Genomic DNA, 23,031 nt, shown 5'->3' with positions numbered 1-23,031 from the left:
CCCAGTGTGCTGGGTGCCCAGTAATGGTAATGAGCTGAAAGCTGGCAGAGAGTAAATGGCTTTTTTTCCTTTAACTTGATTGAAAGTTTGAGCAGGCACACAATCAAGCCAGGGTTCCTTTTGCACAGTTTAACTAGGTTAAAGAAAGTCGCCAAGATGGATCAGAGCGGGGCCAGGGTTTCCGGTGGTCTTCCTGGAGCACTTCAGGCGTGGCTATCCCAGGCTGTGTTGTGGGTTTTGTTCTGAGTGCTTTGGCGTCTGCCTGTCTTCTAGGTGTTTATGTTTTGCTCTCTTCATTGAGGTTGCATTTAGAAATTTGGGGGTTACTGGCACAGGATTGTCCTCTGGATCCAACATTCTTGGAAATGCACCGCAGACCGTTCTGAATGGCTCCGCTGGACACTGCCTGCTTCGGGAATCTTCATCCAGGAAACATCCAGGGGTGTTTGTTCAGACGTGCTAAAAACTGAGGGTGTGGGATTTGGGTTATTTTGGTTTGTTTTCTGTACAGAGATATTTACTATTACGAGGGATGTATTCTCAAGAGGATATTTATCTAGTGTCAAATCATAATCCAGCATGTTTTTTTCAGAATTGGTTGGTGAAAGGGGTTTAACACAAGCCATTGGGATTTTGGACAGGTAGTCACTTCTGGATGTCAGGTGTCCAAGAAACATTTCAGATGTATGTTACTGAGTATTTTAACTAAAATAGGAGATGCAGTTTCAATTTACACCAGCTCAAATAAATACTTGGAACATCCAGTCATAACAAGGAAATTTTTTTTTCCCCTTAATGTTGTGTTTCTCTTCAGTATAGTTTGAGATGTTCACTGAGAGTTTTAAATGCTATACATTGTCTTCCTAAATGAGTTCACTTTAGGTTAAAAAAAAATCTTACTTCAAATCTCTGTGCATGAAACAAGACAGATTTCCCATTTTCTGTGAGCTGTAGCAAGCATATGATACCAGTATTTCAGACCAAGCTGCACAGTTACATATTCAGAGAATTTTCCTCTCTTTTCTTGCTTTTATTTATAAGATTAAAGCTTGTAGCAGGTTTTTATGCATGCCCACCCATGTGGCAGATTCTTCTATCCTTTCATTTCTCCACTTGTCATTTATCCTTTGCAATATTTAATTATATTTTGACATGTATGTTAATTTTTTAAAAAATGTGAATGTATCTTCTGCTGAAGTTTTCTAAATAATCTGCTGCTTTACTCTAACTGGACTTCTTCGCAAGAGCTTTATGTACTGGCCTCTGAGCTCAAACCCATGTGCACTGGGAATTTGGAAGGGGACCTTCCTCTGGTGCTGCTGTGAGAGAGATCTAGAAGCCATGGACACAGGCAGGATGAGGCACGTGTATCTTAAGCTGGATGTGTCAAAGCACATCTGTCGGATGTCCTGTGATTGTTATGTTGCTTAGGTTTCAAAATCAAAGTACAGAGGAGTGCAGAAACACCAAATTCTGTTGCTGTGCAGCCTTGGACCTTGTTCCTCTGCATTCTGGTGCACTTGGAGCAGCACTTTGCCAATGTCCTGGTAAATCCCTGACTCAGTCCAAGCAAAGGGGGAAATGATTGGGAAGAGGATGTAAAGTTGCACAAACAGTGGCAACTTCATGTTTCATGTTTCAGAGCAAAACCAAACTTCCTAGTCAAATCTAGCATGGTCAGCTGCAGATGTATGTATTTTTCTGTCTTAACAACTAAGGTAATGCAAAAGCATGCTAAAAAATTCATAATGTCCCTTCAGTTCAGGATGAAGTTTAAGTTGGCATAAACCACGTCCTTCATTCCTTCACCTCTTCAACCCTGTGCCAGCAAAGTTAGTGTAATCAGGAATGAATTTGCAGGGAATTGAACAAAGTTAAAGGCAATAGGGCAGGAAAAAATTTTAATATACCCCAGAGTAGCGTGCTCACTGTGATGTTTGTTCAGGGCTGACATGGCAGGTGTGCGTGAGAGATGTGGGGAGAATGGAAATGTCTAAAACTCCAGCCTTGTATGAAGTTTGCCACTGAAAGCTCTCCCCTTGCCCATTCCTTGTTGCTATTGAACAGCTTTAGTTCAGAGTGGTACTTTGTGTTACGGAAATAATGTTGTAAGCATCCAGTTTCATGTTGTAGCTAGATGTCATAATTTCCTATTCTTCTAATTTTGTTATGTGGCAGAAGATATTTACATGGGTTAACCTGTCTATAAATAAAATGGATGTTTCCTGCGCAAAGGAAAGCTTCCACATGCAGATAAAACATTAAATCTCTTTTTGTATTTTTTTTACCCAGAAGTCAAAGAGCAGTCTGCAGAAGAGGATGCCCAGACGGAAGTGGAGAGCACCAAGCAGCTAACACCAGTCCTTCAGCACTCCGTGTCCGAGGAGTCCGCGAGCTCCACCGCCTCCGTGGGTGTGGAAGCCAAAAGCAGGTGAGCGAGAGAGCGAGGAGGAGGCAGCTGCTGAGTCAGGGGCAGGGCTGGGGCTGGGGCTCTGGGGTGCTGAGTGCTCGGGGCACAGGGCTGGGATTCACTGTCGCTGCTTTGAAGTTTGGGGCTGGTGCCTTAATTGGCGTAGGGGGAGATCAAGGTGAGAAGCGCGTTCCGTGAGCGCTGTCCTTGCAGTGCTCTGGGGAAACCCTTGAGTTATTAGCTGGGTAAATGAAAGGAGCCATAAGTGATAGGAGATAAAATGTGTGATTACTGAAGCTTTCCTGCTGTGTAGGAAATGGTGTATTAGCAAATTTATATAAAGTTATTTTTTGATGTTGCAGCTTGTGTGAGTGTATTTTCAGGAACAAAGTAAACCCAATTCTTGTCATATCTACTGTGTTCTTCCTTGTTTTGGAATTTATAACAGAGAAAATAATGTTTGTACTTTTTTAACTTTTAATAATACAAATTAGTCTAAAAATCGTGAAAGTATTAATTATGTTACATGAGGGAAACCAGAGCATGCTGTCTCTGATCATTGTTGAAATGGTGTCACATAATTCTAGCAGAGCTTCTCTTGTGAAACTCTGATAACAGCTTCTAACCCAGTTGCAGGTCTCTCCTGCTGCAGAAGGTGCTCTTACCAGCTACCAGACAGTTACAGGTGTAACTACATTTTGACAGACTTGGAGAGAACTGTTGTCATCATTTTTCTTCTTCCTAATCCAACACAGAGCATATTTTCCATGCACAAAAAATTACTTAATCTACTTGATGCATATATCATTTTCATGTTTTACATGCTCACAAACTTCTTAGATTCCAAGAGCTGCTTTCCTTCATACAGAAGATTCAGTTAAATAGTCCTTGTGCATATACTAGAGTGCAATACGTAAAAATTTCTGTTCTTGATGGAATTTTCCAAGGCTGAGATTAAATTGCACTAAATATGTAGAGCAACTTGAACTGAGCAGCTGTTTTGCTACATCATTTGACCCTGTTTTGGATAATTTGCAAAAATTTTAGTGTTGTTTCATCCACTCTCTGTTCTTCTCAAGGTTACTTTTTTTCTGTTATTGGGAATATTTGATTACAGCACTTTCCATAGCCACAGACTTGTTTCTTAAGAGCTGGACAAGAGTCTCCTGAAAAAACTTTGCCCTGGTACTGAGCCAGCCCTTATTTGCCCTCAACTTACTCTTCCTTCCAACTGAAAATGTTGACTTTGATCAGTCAGGATGGAATGGCTATTATGTGCTCATTGCTTTGGCTGATCAAAGCATTAAAAAGCTGAGTACTATTAATTTTTAATTAAAATAATAGTGACCAGGCTCTGTCTCTGACATTTTGGAAAGAAATGTTTTGAGGAGATATGAAACTGTTAATTGGGAATCAGAGGATTTCTCTGACCCCAGTAATTTTGATTTCAATCTTAGATGCAGAACCTGGGGTTAGTTGCAGAAGTCATTGATGTCCTCAATAATAACAGTGGAAAAAACCCAGATGTCAGGGTTTCTGTGGAAGTGATTCTTGAAAAAAGCCTCTTCTGATCTGTGATGTTTGATCAATCATTTGTGTCATGGTCTGTGTAGTGCTGCCACTGACATTGTGTCATGCAGGGGCTGGAGGGCTGAATTCTGGGGGCTTGATTCTGTTTTCTTAGGAGAAAAATACAGTGTGTGAAATAACAGACTCTGCTAATGCTTGGAGGAATAATGATTGGAGGAAATGTATCAAGATTTAGGATAAAGTGTGACTCCACAGTGCCTTAAAACTGTGACTTGGGGAAGTAGTTTTAAAGCTGATTTCCAAATAATTCATACTCATCAGCTTCATCTCCTTCTTGGTAAGCTTTTCTGTTTTATAACATAAGTAACTTCCACTTTCTAATAAAATGGAAGAGTTGGTAGATTTAAAAATAGCTTTAGGTATGTGAGACATAGGAGCATTTTGAGAGTATATCATAACAGACAGAGCAGAAATCGCCTGGAAGACAGAAAAGAATCCAAGCCTCCACGAGAAGTAGATACAGGTGTAGGTGGAGCTACTTTTGCATTGCTTTTTCAGAGTTAAGAAAATACTGCATTTCTGTCTTTGGTAGTGAAGATAAAGGAATTAGAGAAGCACAGGACATAGGGTGTAAAATAAAATCTTTTCCATGAAAAAATTAAATAATTTGCTACTGAAAAACAGTGGTTTTAACATAGTAGGACATGTCAAATCTAGGATGGGGATTTCAGTAGCTGAGAGATTAGCCAGAACTTGGCTTGTGTGGTATTTCTCTTTGGATCCTTCCCGAGACTGCAGCTAAATAAAAACATCCAAGAGAAAGGCGAGAGAGCTGGTAAATTTTGGAACCTTCCTGAGGTGGAATATGGGAAACCAAGAGAGCTACTGACAGTGAGTGGGATTGGGGCAGGGAATTAAATAACAGATTCAGGATTAGTGCTCAGAAAGCAATGAGTTAAAACCCCATTAAAATAAAGAAGAGTCTGAGCCACACTGGGGTAGGGAGGCTGAAAAGGGTGAGGCGTGTGCTTGAAAGGAGTGAGTGAATTATTGACCACATGTGGGGAGGGGCAATAACATCAAGCAGAGATAAACTCCCAAGCCTGGCAGTGGCAGGAGTGACACTGCCAGCTCCTATATATCACGAGCGTCATGGGTTTTGGAGCCTTTTCCTTTGGTTGTTCCCTTTTTTCTTTTTATAAGCCTTGTGAGAAGCTTCTGTCAGCCCGGGACTTATGGCTGAGTGGAATCCAGCTTCTTCGAAAGGAATCTGCTGCCTTGGTTTGTGCTGCCTGCAGAGAGCAGGGGAAGTGCAGCCCTTGGGGAAGGCAGGGAGCCAGGAGCCGGCTGCGACTCAGAGCAGAGCCCACTTCCACCTTCCTCCTCTGCTTCCCACATTGGCAACCCCGGGCATTAAAAGCTAACGAGAATGGCCTAGAAACACAATTTCATAGAAGAACAAAACACCTTTTGATTCATTTTACTTTCTGTCTGCTCTCGGAGACTGTGAATCGCATTAATTAATTGCATGTTTTCGGTCCTTTTGCCATAATCATGAAGACGGAACATTCTTAAAAAGTAGAAGCTGAGGTTTTCACACAGCTCTTTTTCATTTTGGTGCTTTGGCCTGCTTAAATGTCTGCTCTTGTGAGATTGTTGCTAAAACTACCAAAAAAAAAAACCCAAAGAACTGGCAAAACACCTTCCTGCTTTCTTGCTTCACTTGTAATTGGACAAAGCACGTAATTTTCATTCCAGACCAATTGTGCCATTCCCTGTTATTTTGTTGCTGCTGCTGCTGAGATGAAATCTGGAGTGTGGAGATGGAGGGCTTGGATGCTTTATTCCATCAAAAAGAAGTGGTTGGTGAACATCTGTAGATTGCATGAACAAAGAAAATAGTGAAAAAGTAGCAGTTAACTTCTTTATCTTTGTTGATTTTTTTTTTTTAATTAATCTTAAAGCACATTAACAGCGCAACATTCAGTGGAAAAAGAAATTGTGGAGTGGCAGAGAGTAGACAGTCTGGATAGAATAATACTGCAGTGATGGAAGGAAAAGCTAGATCTCTAGTCAGGAGGAAGTTAGATAAAAGATTTAATATTAAAAGATGTTTAAAAATGTGTTGAAGTTGTAAAGTCAAGCAGATGTTTTGAGGAGATACCAGTATTGAGATTAATTTTGAAACTGATTATGAACATGTACTGTGATACAGTTTGTTGTTTTGTGAGACTGTTTTTCTCCAAGGATAGTTTCTGCAGAGGATGGACCTTCTGCATGACACAGGGCATTTGAAATAATTGCGGAGTTTTGCCTTTACATTTCCAGCTGTAGATCCATATAAGCATTTATGGGATCTTCCTCTGAATCCAGTGATTTACATCTGAAAAGAGGACATAGCATTCCTTTGTCTTCCAAACTGAAGTACAACTTCAGCATTTATAATAATGACCAGTCTAACCCAGAGTGAAATGACTGATTTGGCTACCAGGGCACAATTAAGACTAAGACCACACACTGAAAAATGAGAAAAAAAGTTAAATATTTACTGGTTTTCCATCCTGTTTGTTCATGCATTATTAGGGAAATTGTCTCAAAAAGAATTCTGTGACAAATCATTGTTACAGCAACTTTTCCTTGGATTTATAGGGCAGGAAGGACCTTTGGAGCTCATCTAGTTCACCTCCTTTTCCAAGGCAGTTATCTACAGCTGGCATTCCTGACACAAGCTTACATAAACTGCTCTTAAATCTTCCAGTAATAAAAGCTCCATATCTTCCCTAAACAGTCCCTTCCAGTCTCTTCTTTGTTTTTACTGTTGGAACCACTTTGCTCACATCTAACACACATTCTCCTCATCCTGGGTTTATTCCATTACTGCTCGTACCATCTGCCAAGGATAATGGAGGACAGCTTTGTGCAAAAGTCTCTCATTTATTTCCCCAGCATGCTTTACCTCGTAACAGAAATCCCAAATTTGTTCCTACTTTCTTTGTAGATGATGTTTTCTTGAGCTCAGATCCTTCTTGCTGGTTTGAGTTTTCTCCAGATGGTCTGTGTCTTTCTCAGAGCATAGAAGGCGTGTCACACAGATGGGGCCAAAGAAGGGTTTCACAGGCAGCCAAAATCCTGCCTTTTGCTTAGGCTGAACAATTGCCATTGTGGCCATAGTGTGTTTAATGCTCTCATGTAGGACTTGTGCCTCTTGGGATTTGACACCATAATCAATGACATCCATGGCTGGGCCTTTAAGTTGCACAGACCTTTGCTCCATGATCTGATCTGTTCTGTAGGAAGGTCCAACCACAGAAACCACGAAATGTCTCCTGCCCAGCATGAGCAGGTGCTCACAGGTGCTCCAGGTTTCTGGAGTCCCACTCTCAGCCTCTCATAGATCTTCTTAGGCAGTTTTTCTGTCTCATCCCCATCCTAAGGTTGCATGTCTCCACCTGGCTCTGCCCTGCTGCTTACAAGTCCTGCACCGGTGAGCAGCAAGCTGAGCACTGGCAGGTCAGGTCTGATGGCTGGACAAGTTTTCTGTCCTCTGGGAGATGGCAGACAGACAGACAGGAGCAACCCATGGCTGACAGTCTGTCAGGCCATGCTGAAGGGTTGAGGGCTGCACTCACTGCAGCAAGGGATGCCTGCTTTGTCAGGGATTGCACAGATAAAGGATATTCACAGACAGTGGTAATAGTCTGGGATCTTCCGTGTCAGTGTTGAGTGAATACAGCATTTTCTCTCCTTTCTTCCAAATATCACCTCTTAGTTTTGTTTTTTGGTTTTTTTTGGGGGTTTTTTTTGGGGCTTTTTGTTTTTTTGTTTTTTTTTTTTTGGGTTTTTTTTTTGCCTCCAGCTTTCTTTGCCAGCCTCTTAGTTTTTTTTATGTTGTTGAATGTTCATATTCCCAATCTCTTTGCTAATTCTAAGCTGCTCATCAATTTTAATCATTGTTTCAAGGTTCACTTAGTTGAGGTTTACTCTTTGTCTCTTTGCCTGATGTGCAGTTTCCTTCCATTCATTTCCAGTGGCTTCTAGATAGCTGTGTGTTACACGTATTTCTTGTCCATTTTCTTGTTCATTTCCTTGTCAGCTCTGACTGTTCTTGCTTCCTTCAGCTGTCTGTGTGATTTGTGTTGTTTCCCATAGTCGGTAGCCTTATTTCTCCAGCACCTTCCATTTCCCTCACACAGCAAACTCTGTGTTCTGCCCTGCATTCCTTTATTGCTTCCATATCAAAGCTGATGGAAATTAAAAGCAATTTAAATGGTAAAATCTAGACTCACAGCACCCCAGAGCTGCAGTTGCAGAGATGATCCCTCTGAGTGTCTCTGACCTTTGCCAGAAGGATGTTCATTCACAGGGAATGGATGGTGCATATGAAGTCTGCTTTCACGTAGGGACTGAGAGATTGGAGTGTGCTTAGTGAGGAGAGAATCTTTGTGCTCATAGCTGCAATGTGCTAAAGCTCTTCTGAAGCACATGGGCTCTGCTTGTTGAGGATAGAAACATTTAGAGAAACAAGTTTGGACTAATTTTCATAGGGTTACAGAAAATCTATCTAACGTCAGAAATTAATGTAGTGAAACTCTTAAATGTTTCACAGAACAGAAGGGTTGATCAAAGATCTGGAGCAGATTCTAGTTAAACAATTCAGGACCCTTCAATCTCTGTAAGATGCTGGAGAAGGAAAATAAGCTTCAGAATCATAGATGGAGTGGGGAAGGTGGCTGTATCCTGACTTTAGTTTCTAATGCGAGAAACTGAGGGTCATCAAGTGAAACTTTTAAGGGTTAGGTGCAAAATAAAAGGAGGTGATTCTTTGTACAGTAGAGTTGTCTAGAGTGACATCCTTGCCAAAGGATGTGGTTTGCTGAAACTTTAGGTGTGGTCAAGAGCAGACTGGGCAAATTCATGAAAGGGAAACTGAGACTGAGTGTACAGGAATCACAGTTGACATGGGGAGGCCCTGAACTGAACATACTGGGGGGCATGGATAGTACCATGTCTGCCTCTTCTTTAATAATCCTGCACCTCTGCTTATCCTGCTTAGATGAAGCTTTCTTGAAAAACTGCTGTTTAAAGCCAGCTTGCTAAATGGTAAATCTCAGTAATTTTCAGATAGTAAGACCCTACTTAGTATTTGTATGAAGCCTCCAAGAGAGGCTGGCACCTGTGTGTGAGTTGGGTGTGACTGTGGCTGGCCCAGCCCTGGAAGTGTTCAAGGCCAGGCTGGACAGGGCTTTGAGCAGCCTGTTGTAGTGGAAGGTGTCCCTGCCCTGGTAGGAGGGTTGGAAATGAATGATGTTTAAGGTCCCTCCAACCCAAACCATTCTGTGTAATTATGTTTTATGTACGAAGAGAATTTGGCTTACACAGACAATACTTTCTGGACACAGATGCATACTGAAGGTTGAAGCTACAGGACTTCTTATTCTTTGATTTCTATCCTTTAGAGGTGAAGATAACTCTCAGAATTGCATGAATTGCCACTTTTCAGGTACAATCAATTGCATTCTATAGGGGATTGTTACTTGAGAGCACAAGTCAGTTCACATGGACCTTAAGGAATTATCTAGAGGGCCTTGGATTAGACCTCTAAATTCACTTCTTTCAGCATTGGCATTCTGGTAACTCCTCTTGCACCTAGGGTATGTTAAGCCCTAACTGAGCTTTAAATACCTGTTTAAATTAAAGCTGATACAATTCAGTGGTGAATAAGAATGTATTTTCTAAATTTCAAAATGTCAGTAAGATGTGTTGTTTTGGTTGTGTTTGGAGGGGAATGTTTTCTTTCTTTCAAATGAGAAGAGTATCATTAAGTTGATTACATGGCTGTAGAACTCCAACTGTGCTGGTTTGAAGAAATTGGAAAACAGTTTAATGCAGTTTAATGCAGTTTAATTGCTTTGTATAAACTTTTAAAATTCTTCACCTGAAGTTCATATGAACTCTGTCCCGCCTCCTTTCTTAAAAAAGAATTATGCTGCACAAGTTAAATACTTACTTCAACCCCAAATCCCTATAATAGTATAATAGTGTCAAACCACTTCACAATTTCAAGTTGTTTTGTGATTCAGGTACCTTTTGAAAAGAGATTGTGTATCAAATGCCTAAATACAGCTTTTAGCAGAGATTTTTTGCTTCTTTCTTTCTATGGTGTCTCCATTTGCCCTTTCCGTCCTTGCCTGTCCTTAGTATCCTTTATTCAGAAGGGTGATTTATTGGGTTGTTAATCTTGTATCAATGTGAAGCTGTTATGCCTCACCTAAGGAGGTTTCTTCAGTAGTTTCCTTTCAGGCTTCCTTATTATTGAGGTCCAGATATTTACAGAATATTTAGGTGATGCTGAAAAGCTTCATCTGAATCTGAGTTTAAGATAGACTTTTCCTCTGTGAATATCTCGCATACATTTGAACTTAACACTGATGCAGATCCCTGTTACTGTTTCAAGTCAGAAATGGGGATTTTTTCTTCACTTAAAATGCGGCTTGCAGGTATTGATTTGAATTTACATAAATGATACAAAGGTGGATCTTCACTAAGGAGAAAAACACTTTACTCTTTAAATAACACAACATAAAATGAGAGCAAAGGTATTTTGTGCATTAGCACAACTCGGCAGAGCTAAATAAATAGTAGGTCCCCTGTAGTGTTTAATTTAGCCTTTCAGCATATGTTAAAACTACTAACAGGGTTAGGTGGAAGAAGAATTCTCAAGGCCAGTTCTCATCAGTCTGCTTCAGTAATTAGTACAGATGATGCTCTGAAGTTCTGTTTTGCTCCCAAGTACTCCATTTCACTGTGATGAGCTTAATTTTAATTGTGAAAAATAGGTGTTAAAAACACTGTAAATTTCTGTAACAAGTAGTGTGTGAAAAAGACATCCTGAAGGCATTTCCAGGCCTTTAAAAACAAATTTGTAGCAAAAGTCACATGATAACCCTCTTCACTTTCTTTTTCAACCATGAATGAAAGAAATCTTTATGCTTTCCAAGGTGGGTTTCTTTTTAACTTGATTTCAGTTGTTATCATGGTAAATGGCAGTAGTGATCATCTGCAACTTAGTGTTTAATGTTGAGGCAATGGCTATAGCTGGTGGATCTTATTGGAATTGCCATGCCTTGCATTTTCTCACATATAATCCATTGGTTTTTCCTGTTTAAACCTGGTTTTAGCGTGCTTAATTGGAAAAGGTGAATGCATAGCAAAACTCCTTTGGTAATATCAGTCCAACAGTAGGCTGGGAGGGATTTCAGAAAAGTTACAAGGTGAGCATCCCTTGAGCTGAATCCAAGAGTTTGAATTTCTCCTGCTTTTGACAACCTCCCCTTTATCTCCACTTGATGCTCGGATTGCCCGGTGCAGGCTCTCCTGAAAGAAGGGCACCTTTAACTTCTCTCCGAAGAACAGGCAGCTGCAGGATTTCCTTTAGCCTGCCACCCTCTCCATGGAGTGCTGAAAGGGTTGGGTAACTTCAAGCATCTCACTGACAGACATGCTCAGCACAGGCCACTCGCTGTCTCACTTGGCATTCAGCTCTATGGGGGCCCTGGAGACATGGCAGGAAGTTGTTCCTGTGAGAATGAGGAAGGAGGATTTATTCCCCCAGCTGTATATGTGGGGGTGTGGGGGCATGGCAGTGCTCCATATCACTGCAGCTTTCTACCCATGTATGAAAAACAGGCAGGAGAGTGAGATACTGTTGAGGGTCACACAACCTCCCCTGGACACATCTGAAGATTTCCAGAAGCTGCACAGTGCTCACGTGGGCACAAGTGCACATCTGTGAGATAGGAGCCACAGCTTAAACAAAACATTGCTTGCATGAGCCAGTCTGCACATCTGCTTGTTATCAAGGAGCCTTGGCTGACACAGGATTGCCCAGTGCCATTTCCCAGCTCAGAAGGATCCAGGAGGGGCCTCTGCTTACTCCTGGAAGTACAACTACAGGTGTTGGTAATCCTGATGCTAAGGCTTAATTCTATTGAAAAATAATTCTGGGGGACTCTCAGTTTTACCTTAATTCTCTAACTGAATATTTGCAAGCAAACCAGATGTTTCTCTTCCTCTGGTTGTGATTTAATATTGTGCAATTAGTTGCCCAATACTGCATGTGTTGAAATGATGTTGTTTCAGTGGGAAAGTCTGTGTTTTAGGATGAGTCCTGATGACTGTCATCAGTCAAGTAGAGGAAATAGTGACTGGTCTTTCTTCCTTCAGGATTAAGTGGCTGCAGGGCATTTTGTTATCCTTTTTAAGGATGTGGACAGGGGAGGATTATAGCACTTCAGATTCTTGTCAGAGGGTTGAGAAAATTCTGTGTGAGGAAGAGACACTGACCCGATAAAATAAGAATCTGTAGAAGAGAATGGCTGTGAAAGAGTGATGGGATCAACATGTTTCTTGTTAGAAAGGGCATCCTTCAAATCCAAGGATCCAAATCTGGATCTCCTGCCACGGCTCAATGGGAACAGACATTAGCTTCAGACATTACTAGCTTTTCTGCCTCTTACTACATCCCCAAAACCCAGCATGTCTGGTTCATTCTGAACACAGTTTTTCCTCAGTGTTATGTATTAAAGTTTCTGTGCATTCAAATCTATGAAATCCTCTGAGATGAGGTGAGGTACAGGAGCACGTCCTGGTAATAAACCACCTCTGGATCTTTAAACCGTTATAAGAAAGTAGCATTTGTCATGGGAAAATATGTAATTTAAGTTGAAGTTACAGATAACGTATTTACATTATGAGTTGGAGCACCTAAGATATATCTTAAATCGAGTACTGTTGAGCTGCTTTTTTTTTTAGTAGCATATAAAAAGATTTGTGACACATTGTCTCTTGCTTTTTATCCCATTTTGAATTATCCTGTTCTTAAAATATGTTAATTATGATAACAGATCTAGGGTTTGATCTTAAGATTTGCCAGTGTCTCTATTTCATTATCTTCAATATGAGAGCTCTTCTTGCATCACAGATTTAGATCCTCTAATTGCATATTGACATATGGAAAGTAGATTTGTAAGTACTTTCTGCAGTCCTCAGATGACAGGAAAAAATCTCTACCTTCTGCCCATACAGACATAACTTAAAATATTTACTGAGCACTTAAAGCTAAAAGGCTAACGTGATGGAACTGGCCACTTTGTACGGCATGACAAGCCAGCAGCTGTGGCCTGTCAGGGGGCAGAGGAGCGTGGCTTAGAGGGTCTCTCCAGCATCCCAGCAGAGGCAGGGAGTTCACTGCCACTGAGTGGTTGTGGCTACCTGGCTGTGGGTACAGTTGAAGCCCCTCTGCTTACCCCCCTGGAAAGTGTGAAACCTTTTTTTTCCCCCCTTTGTATAATCTCTCCCCTCTATCTCAGCCCCACAGTGTCCTGGCAGTGCTCTGGGCACGTTCTGCTGCTCCTGTCTTTAATTTCTGCACCCGTGTGCTCACAACCTTCAGTGGAGGCTCTCCCAGCCCCCTCCCCGTGGTGAGCACTCGGTTCAGCTGCATTCCCCAGCTCTGCTGAAGCAGGAGCAGTAGCACAAACCATATGATTCTTGACAGCTTCACAGCTGTCCACAGCACGCTGCAGAGTAGCTGTGAAACTCACTGCTCCTGTTGTTTCACTCCACCCTGCCTGCAGAATGCTGCTGCTGGAAGTTGTGATGCTGGAGCTGCCTTACAAGCTCCAGAAATACCAGCTTTACTCCTGTATGCCTTTTCAAACACTACCACTTGAAAAGTTAGTTTATTTTATTTTTTTCTTAATTACTGTTTCAGATTTCTCTTTTATAGATCTTAACATTATTGCATATTTGCTATGACTCCACTTCAAAGGGCTTTGTTTATTTGTTTGTAATTATCCTTAAGTCTTTTAATGAGCAGTGATAGTCTGTCCTAACAGGATGTATGAATAATTATTTATTCCACTGTGGATAAGCTTGTGTTTGTAACTAGTGTAATTTATATACCATGGTGTTGCCTGTTTAAATCTCTTAAGTCTCCTCACAAGTCTCTCTAGTCTCAACCAGCATAAATAGCTTTGCTTTCCCTGCTTAGGAACTCTGCCTATGAGGCCATATCAGGTTTCACTGGCAGTCCAGTGGTTACAGTCACTGACAGACAAATAATAGTGTATTTGTTGCTCTATCACACTAAAAGCTAGCTATAAAATAGAGATATGTACTGTTCAGTGTAACTTTTCATTTTTCACTTTTCTCACACTACCTTTATCCATATTTTCTTTGGATTTTTTTGTCTTCAGATATCTTTTTCTAAAGATTTCCGGAACGTGTCAGACATTTGCCATCAGCTCCGGGGGTTGTGCTGGCTCATGCTGGTTGTGTGTTGAGGCAGATCAGTGAGGGATGTGCAGCCAAGGCCACGAGATGAGGACAAATGTTTCCTAACAGTACCATAGGAAGGTGTAATTTCAGTACCATGAATGGGACTTAGTTTATCTGTCCACCAACCTGCATGTTCCCAGTGGTCCATCTGCCTTAATGAAAGTGCAGTCCTACCTATCAACCATAAATAAAAGCTTTTGCTTCATTCTGGACTTCATTTTGGGCTCATGAAATGCTTCTCCCTTCCTTAGCATCTGACTGTCTGGTATTCCTAGTAGTAGTAGATCAGTTCAGTTTTCTTTCTTCTTTTTCTTTTTTCCTATATTTGCTCTATGGTGAGAGCAAAAGGAGACATCCCAGAGTAGGATAACCCAAATATCAGAGGCTTTGCTGGATTCTTGGAGGTTTCTGTTCTCATCTGGAACTTTCCTTTTCCACTTTTACTTTTTTCCGTTGCTGTTCTTGTCTCTCCAGGCTGAAAAGCACAGGAGGCTTTATTTTCACCCCCAGAATTTAGTAAATATTTTACAGCAGTTTAGCCTTAAGGTTTTCTCTTCCTCCCACTTCACTTCCCTCCTCTCACTCACACAGCACAGACTGTCCCAAATCCAAATGTGCCACCTTGGAGATGCACTGAAATCTATTTAAATGGAATCCAGGCATAACCAAGCCTCTATCCAAGTGCCTGATTCCCTGAGGCATCTTTTTGGGGTCTTTGGGGCAGAAATACGAAGAAAACAGAATTGCTCATTTAAGCATAAAAAAAAAAGTGCTAAATGGCCTTCCTTTAATGCAAACTGCATTAGTTGCAGAAGTTCACATTTTAAGTTTGTGGATATGTTTATTATAGAAATATTTTTCAGTAGCTTCCATATGATGTGACACAAGGAGTGCTGTCAGAGCTGTCATTTCAATCCTGTCGCTATGTTGTGCATGTTAAAACATAATTGCAAATGGTACAGGGTATTGCAGCGGTCACGGTTCTGTAAATACAAAATTCCTCCAGTAAAACTTTTAGACATAATTTTGGTTTTAAATATTGAAGTAAATGAGGATGGTTGCATTTGTGCATGTGGTGTTTCTCTGGCATGTGTGACTGTAGCCGTTGCTGTGGTTTTCTCATTATTCCATTTTCCTCCATGTTAGTAAACCTTTTAGTCTATAGTATTTACACACTGTGTTCCACATAAGCTGTATGTGCTTCCAGAAAGGTGTGTGTGTTGTAATGTTCCATGTGTTCTGTAACATTTGGATGCCTTTTAGCAAGTATGTGCCTAGACACACATAGTTTTGGAAATTCTAATAATTTGAATATAACGTGGACATTTTTTTGTTTTCTTCGTTAATCAGGCAGTTTTGTGAACAGAAAAAAAAAGTTCTTTTAGTGTAACTGTTAATTAGCTGGAAATAGTGTTTCTGAATGCTGAATTCTGATACCTGACAGCACATGGGAGCTTTTATTGTCTTGTTATAAAGGGTTAAATTAGCATGAAATTTGCTCTTTGCTGGGGTATCCTCTGCTGGTTTTCACCCCAATAAAGAAGTAATGATCTTCCTTTTTACAGCGAACAACTCTGCGCCTTTTGTTATTGTGGAGAACGGAGCTCATTAGGACAAGGAGATTTAAAACAATTCGGTCCCACTCCTGGGTATGTTGTCCCATGGAAAAACCAGCCTTTAAATAAGAGTGAAGCCAGCGACAGCACCGATGGAGCTTGTGAGAGAACTCCAAGGCAAAACTCAGTGCTGCGCAAACAGAGAGGCCAGAAGAAGTAAGTCTGTCCTAAAATAATTACGTAGATTTTTTAATTTTGCATGAAATTCCAGAAAGATCTTTACTAGTTCTGTACTACCATAGGCAACTAACTTGTATTTGTGTAAATGTGGGTTTTTAATATTAAAAAATGTTTGTAAGGAAAATCAACATGTACAAAAACCTAATTAAAAACAGAATTCCAGAGCAGCCAACACGTGAGGGGTAAAACAGTGGCTGTCTCTTCTGCTTTTTAAAAACGGGTTTGTTTCTTCCCCAAGTGAGAATCTTCACTCTGGAAGAACACAGATAAGAGACATAGCTACTGTAAAGCAGAGATGTACTTGTGATGCTGAAGTAAAAGTACACATGAAGGGTGGAAGAGGATGCACTTTTGACACTTCATGTGTTGTGTAGCCTGGAATAACAGGCAGCTTCTGCCCATTAGAGCCTCTGGTCTTGCTGTCCAGCACTGGCTCTTGCCCTGGTGCCAGTGCTTTTGAGGGCACACAGCAGTGGCTTCTGCCCTGTGCGAGTGGGGTTTGCTGGCAGCTCTCCCAGATAGAGGGGTTTGGCCATGGTCCCTTGACTTCTCAGTGATTGTGGGAGGTGGCAGGGGCATACCTGGCCCTGCAGTGGAGGCTGCTCAGTGCATGGTGTGTCTGGTGTGTCTGGCGAGGGCACTGGGATGGGACTGATCAGAGCCATGTCTTTGTGAGTGTGGGAGCCCTGTCACTGGGCCTTTGTGTTCACTTGGGTTCATTCAGGGTTGATGGTGAATGTGGGATCACTCAGTGCTGTCTGTGTGACAGAGGGACTGCAACCCTAGAGAAACATGAAGGGAACCAGTGGCAATGCAGGGCCACAGGCCACGGCTACGGGATGGGCCGTGTGGGGTTGAGGGCACTGAGGGGCCATGGGTAGTGCGGGGTTGAGGGTGCTGCAAGGTTGAGGGTGGTGAGGAGCTGTGGATGATGCGGGGTTGAGGGGAGTGAGGGGCAGTGGATGGTGTAGGGTTGAGGGGAGTGAGGGGCCGTGGGTGGTGCGGGGTTGAGGGCGATGCTGATGGTGCGGGGTTGAGGGCTGTGCAGGATCGAGGGCAGTATGGATGATGTGGGGCAGTGATGCAGGGTTGAGGGCAGTGTGGGGCAGAGGGCAAGGCAGTGATGCCATACAGTGGTGTGGGGTGACAATGAGGAGTCCGGGGGTGGGATGGTGATCTGGGACCACGACCGGGGCAGGGCAGGGCAGTGGTGATGTGGGGCAGGGATGCGGGGTTGAGGACAGGGTGATGATGCGGGGCTGTGACCCGGGGCGGTGGTGATGTGGGGCAGGGATGCAGGGTTGGGGGGGTGTTGATGCAGAGCCACGGGCGGTGTGTGGCACAAACCGGGCATTGGGGGATCGGCTCCGTGCGCGGCCCGGCCGGGGAGGGAACAATGAGGGAGGCGGCTGCCGGCTGTGCCAGAGTCCCCGAGTCAGACCTGTCCGTGGCTGTGCTGCTGCTGCAGAAGCTGCTCAGAGTGCTTGGGTGCACGTTGTACGTTTTTGTCATCATGTTGGTGGCGGAAAAGTGCACGTTGTGTAATGCTGATATAGAAAAGTGGCTTTTCTTAAAGCTAATAAAAGTAACACCCTCACCTCAGGCTGTATTCTATGGATATATGAAGTATTTTCAGAGAAGTCTGTGGAAAGGGCGAGATTGCAGAATAAATTGAGAAGTTCTGTAAATGGATTGCTTTGATATTTTGAGAAAGCTTTTTGAAACAGGAAAATGCCTTGTCAGTTGACATTTAGTTTTTCTTAAAGATCCTTTAAGCTTTGGTGTTGTGAGTAGCAGTTTGGTGTTAGAGGAGGCTCCGCTGTCATGGGGTGAAGCACTGGCACAGGCTGCCCAGAGTAGCTGTGGATGCTCCATCCCTGGAAGTGTCCAAAGTCAGGTTGGACAGGGCTTAGAGAAACCTCTGGGGTAGTGGAAGATGTCCTTGCCCATTGTAGGAGGGTTGGAACAAGATCTTTCCAACCCAAACCATTCTGTAATTGCAGTGGACATGAATGGTGTTCAGGAACCAGTTTTGTCAAACAGAACGTAGTGCTTTGTTAAGGAGGTTTTAAATGCTGATAGTGTCAAAATTAATAGGTTTTGGGGTAGACTTCTTTTAAGATTTCTTTTGTGATGCAAGAAAGATGTTACTCTTTTCCCCATAAACTAAGGGGCTTTAAAATGTATTTATAAATGTAATGGCTAAAGTAAAGCATGGTTTTCAGGAAAGCACAGTTATCACAGATTAAAATTCCAGTGGTTACTGTATCTATTGACAAATGCATACAATTGAGTTATTAATAGCAGAGAGTAATCAAGTTCAAAGAACCTTAGTGGAAAATGAGGCACCACCTTTCCTACCAATTGTTGAGGCATCAGTGATCAGGTCTCTTATCAGTAGGCCTAAATGCACACCCTTAGATGTCCAAGATACTCTTTAGCCTGCAGGAAGTAAAGGCACAATTGTCACTTCTGTTTTTCTTTAAATGCAGTAATCTGAGTTGTGTGGATTGTTTTCTGTTGAGATTAGAATTTGGGGAACAAATTAATAAGGTTATAAATTAGTACAATATAGTAGTCTTTATATCACTGCATTTTTTAATCTCCCCCCCTTCTTTCTTCCAGCTCACCTCCACCTTTTTTTTTTTTTTTTTTTAACATCTGATGGCATTGTATAAACATGTTTATTTCCAAACAGATTTTGAAGTCCTGGTCTTTTTTCTACCTTCCCCCCATAGCTGTAGTATTTTATCACCTCTGGATGTTGTTACTTCATTCTCAGTTCCAAGGGTTGGACAAATTTTAATATCAAACAGAATCAAACTTAAAGAAGCGTGTGTGTCCTGAAGAACTGGAAGGGGAGCAGGCTTGTTTACTGAATAGCAGCTTTAACTGGAAACTCTTACTGGGGAAGATGTTGGGATAAAATATAAGGAACACTTTTGTTCATGTTGATTTACATTTAATCATATTAGGAGAAAACTCGCTTGCTGTGAGTTTTGGATCATTTGTGAGTATCTGACTAACTGAACAAAGAATGTGGTCACTTCTAAGTTTGTTTTTCTGCTCCCTGATACAGATCTCGATCGAGTATAGCATCATGTACAAGTGTAAGCACCCAAACTGCTTCTGACGATCAGGTTGTCAAATTCTGGGATGAACTCAGTTTAGTTGGCTTACCAGATGACATTGATGTTCAAGCCTTATTTGAGCCAACAGGTAAGATCCATTGTTCTCCTCTTTCTCCCTGTCCAGTAGCAGTACAGTAGCCACAGTGACATGAGTGAAGTTTTGCAGCTGTTGGTTTTTTGTGCTGTGGTGTTTGTCAAGTCTCTGATGGTGCTTCAGTAGCTTTTGCCCGTGTCAGGTTTTGTTTTTGTAGTCTTCTCTCCAGAAAAGAGAATCCTCAGCTGTGTGTGGGGAAATATTTGTAATCTGCTGCTGAGCTGGTGTTCAGGTAGTAATACCTTCAGTACCATGATTCTGTTTTGGGGTGAAAAGGGAAAAGGAATGGGGCACAGCTTAATGTAATTCTCAAAAATCTTAGTCCTATAACGTTGCTTGATCTTCTGCTGCAAATGTTATTGGAAACAATGGAATACAAAATTTAGAAGAGCAGTAGAGGCATAATGCATGTGCATGTTTCCAGAACCTGCAGGTTTTCTGTCAGAAAAATGTCTGGTTTATCATCTGCTTTTTCATTTCAGTTAAACTTTTCTAGTAATTAAATTATTAATTACTTTTTTAGATGGCATCTGTATCCAAATGCTTTGATGACAGTAGTCCGTTCACATATTCTGCTCCAAAAAATGGAAATACATTTATGTAATAATATAAAATGTCACTCTTTCATGAGTGTGGAAACTTATTTCAAGGTCTAACTAAAAAAAAAAAAAATCCAGCGGTTTTGTTTAAATAGCTTTACTATAGTGGGTGTAGATGGGTGGTGTGGATTTATCAATCTACATTTTTAAAATTGCTATTATTTGTAATAATAGCAACCATCATTTCTAATTCCTGTTTAAAGCAGTCAGAGAGTTCCTTTGGAAGTATACATCATTTGCATTGTTTTTCCCAGAATTGAATTAGAAACTTCCTGTAAGAGTTACCTGTTGAATTCTACAAATTCTGGTTGGTTTTTTTTTTTGTTAGATAGGTGTATCTCTATACTGTATTTGTTGTATTGACACAATTTTCTCAGTCTTTTATATGAATTTCTGTTCATGGTATATTTTTAAACACTTTGTAGACTTTTAAAGTATCATACTGGCATATTCTACATGAACATACAGATATGCAGTACTTGGGAATCATAAATTAAGAGTACAAACTTAGGAAATGTTATCAGTAGTGAAATATAAAGTCAAATGGAACTCTGTGTGTGTGTCACACAAGCACTGAATGTAGAATCAGAGTCAGAGAATGCTTTGCACCCAGTGCTATGATGACATGTTCAGGCACTTGAAAATTAGAAACAGATAAAAAAGGTGTGTTGTATATATAAGAAAATTGCAGTGTTTTTAGTGTAACTGCAGTTACTGATAGTAACTGCAATATATTCAGTGTATGAGAAGATGGGTTTTCAATGTTGCAACAAAAAAAAAGGGGGGGAGAAGACTTCTCTGTTATTTCTGGCAAGTATTTACTGCCAGAAGGGAGTTCCATACTCGGAGGTAGTGCTTGACAGAGTTGTCCAACCCTGGCCCTTTGTCTCTGTGCTCACACCAGGTCACTGCTGGGCTCATCACCGCTGTGCGGAGTGGTCTGTGGGAGTCTGCCAGACTGAAGAGCAGCTGTCGCTGAACGTGGACAAAGCTGTTGTCTCAGGGAGCACAGAAGTGAGTAAAAACACTTAAATGCTCAATTCTGTAAGAAAACTGGGTGGGTAGGGTTGATAAAAAGACAAATGCAATAAAAAGTGTGACTAAAAATACCCACATATGGATCTCTGAGCTCCCATTTATAATAAGGTTTTCTTGGGCAGATGCTGGCGCTAAAAACTTCTGTTGCCATTTATTAAAAAGTTTCATGGAGTTGCATGGAATATATCATTAATTAGTTTTGAGGTAACTAGAATGTAGGAAGAACCAGCCTGACCAAAACAAATTAGAGACAAAAGAAAAGTTGAGTTCAATTAGCAAATACTCCGGTAGGTAGAGGTAATATTTATTGTACCAGTTTATATCCTGAAATTATATGATACAAATATTATAAAAAAAAATTCTCAATTATTTTCATGCCAGTTTCAAAAAGCAGGTTAGTATAAAAAATCCAGTGTTTGCCATGAAAACTTACAATCATACTCTAAGTACTCATAGAAACACACAGGTAAATATTTAATCTTTTAAATTGAAGTGGCAATGTCTTTGGAAAAGTAAGTACCTTTGAAAAGGGTGAACTTGTTCTGGTGTCATATTCTGGTACCATTTTGAAATCTTGGAGATGTATTTCACATTGGTTTTGCCACATGTAGCTGTATTTTTGGTCCTATTTAATAATGCCTAAGAGGGTTTTTTTAATAATTGTATTATTTTTTATATTAAATCAGCCATGCTGTCAACAAATATTTGTAATTTTGGTGGTTTTCCCATGGTTCTGCTTAGGCTTTTTTTCACTTGAGTCTTCTTGCTCTTCATGCATTATAATAGAACAAAGAAATTTGGCATAAGATACCAGTAGATGTTCTCCATCATTTGGACTAAAAAGATGCTTTACATCAGTCTTTCAGCAGAAGCCATAGAATACAGCTTTCTTTGCACCTTCTTCTATTCATATTAAGTAACTGCTTTATTTTGAATAATTATTTAATTTCTGTGTTTCTACTTTCAAAATAAGGCTATTCAAAATGAGTGAACCTGACAGTATTAAGTTCTAGATGAGCTTGAAAATGTTAAAACATTTGTGTGTATGTGTAAAAAACGACAGTAAAAATTGAAAGAATATTCAAAATTGAATTCTTTGTTTTTAGTCTTGCTGCTGAAAGTTTTTGCCCCCTTGTTTTTGGCTTGCAGTCATTTTGTGATCAGCTCATTCTTGTCTGTAGTCATTTCTTTTAACAGAAATCCTGGTTGAGCTGTTCAAGTTTGTGTTTTGCTGTGTTGAATTTCATCCTGTTTCCGTTATTTCGTTATTTCTTTCTGTCCATCCTTCCCTGTGCTCAGGGTGATGGTGCCTCACCTTTATGTCATCAGTACCTTTTTAAATTTTGCATAGATGTTTACAATGGAATTACTTTACTACAAATTTTTTGAAGAATGGACATCTCTGATGTTGCAGTTTCCGTTTCAGCCGTCTTTTCATGTGCTGTACTGAATCTTCCCTACTGATCTTTTCAAATTCTGCAAGTAATGTTTAGACCCCCCTGTTGCACACGTTTCATGGCAATGCAGAGAGAGGAGAGGAATTTGAATCGAATGCCATTCTGTGTATTTTCCACTGATTCTTTGCTGAAGCCGTTGAGAATTTTTTTTTTATGTAGTCCAGCAGTCAGGCAGTGAAGAATGATGCTGATTTGGTTATTCTCTTTCATCCTTCTTGTGATACCCGCAGGGAGAGCTGAGTAAAGGCCCAACTGTGATTCTAGAAGACTAGCTAGATGGATTTAGATTTGGACTTCTTTTTCCCACTATCACACCAGTGCTTTTTATTTTATTTTATTTTTTAAAAAAAATAAGGACCAACCTTTTCTGTAGTTCTCTGTTCCTGACTACAGAGAAGTGTAGTGATTGCTCAAGGAGTTTATGTGGAACTGGCCTGGAGCCCAAGTAATCCTACATTTGCTTGTGTCCAGGCTATAGTGCTTGGTAATAATTTTTCCAGTACTTTTTAACTTGTTACTAAGATTGAGAAGGCAGAAAAAAGTATAAGGTCCTGGTTGTCCTGTGTGGTAATGGAAAAGCTCATCTTTGTGTGAGTTATTTTTAAAAATAAGTTTAGAATGAAAGGTAAATTAATTAA

General features: G+C 40.8%; 1 protein-coding gene across 8 annotated transcripts in view; it reads left to right on the top strand.

Annotated features, from left to right (window-relative positions):
• Positions 1 to 23,031, top strand: part of KMT2C (lysine methyltransferase 2C) — a 190,601-nt gene that overhangs the window by 57,121 nt on the left and 110,449 nt on the right. For all 8 annotated transcript variants that reach the window (XM_053982904.1, XM_053982937.1, XM_053982964.1 and 5 more), the window contains 4 exons: positions 2,293 to 2,431; positions 15,844 to 16,050; positions 19,154 to 19,293; positions 20,803 to 20,912. In XM_053982904.1, the coding sequence (XP_053838879.1) occupies positions 2,293 to 2,431; positions 15,844 to 16,050; positions 19,154 to 19,293; positions 20,803 to 20,912 (596 nt within the window). The remainder of the gene's footprint in view (positions 1 to 2,292; positions 2,432 to 15,843; positions 16,051 to 19,153; positions 19,294 to 20,802; positions 20,913 to 23,031) is intronic.

This window comes from Vidua macroura, chromosome 1 (assembly GCF_024509145.1).
Source record: "Vidua macroura isolate BioBank_ID:100142 chromosome 1, ASM2450914v1, whole genome shotgun sequence".
Taxonomy (NCBI): Eukaryota; Metazoa; Chordata; class Aves; order Passeriformes; family Viduidae; genus Vidua; species Vidua macroura.
Note: the sequence above shows the minus strand (reverse complement) of the source record. Positions and strands in the feature narration are given on the sequence as shown.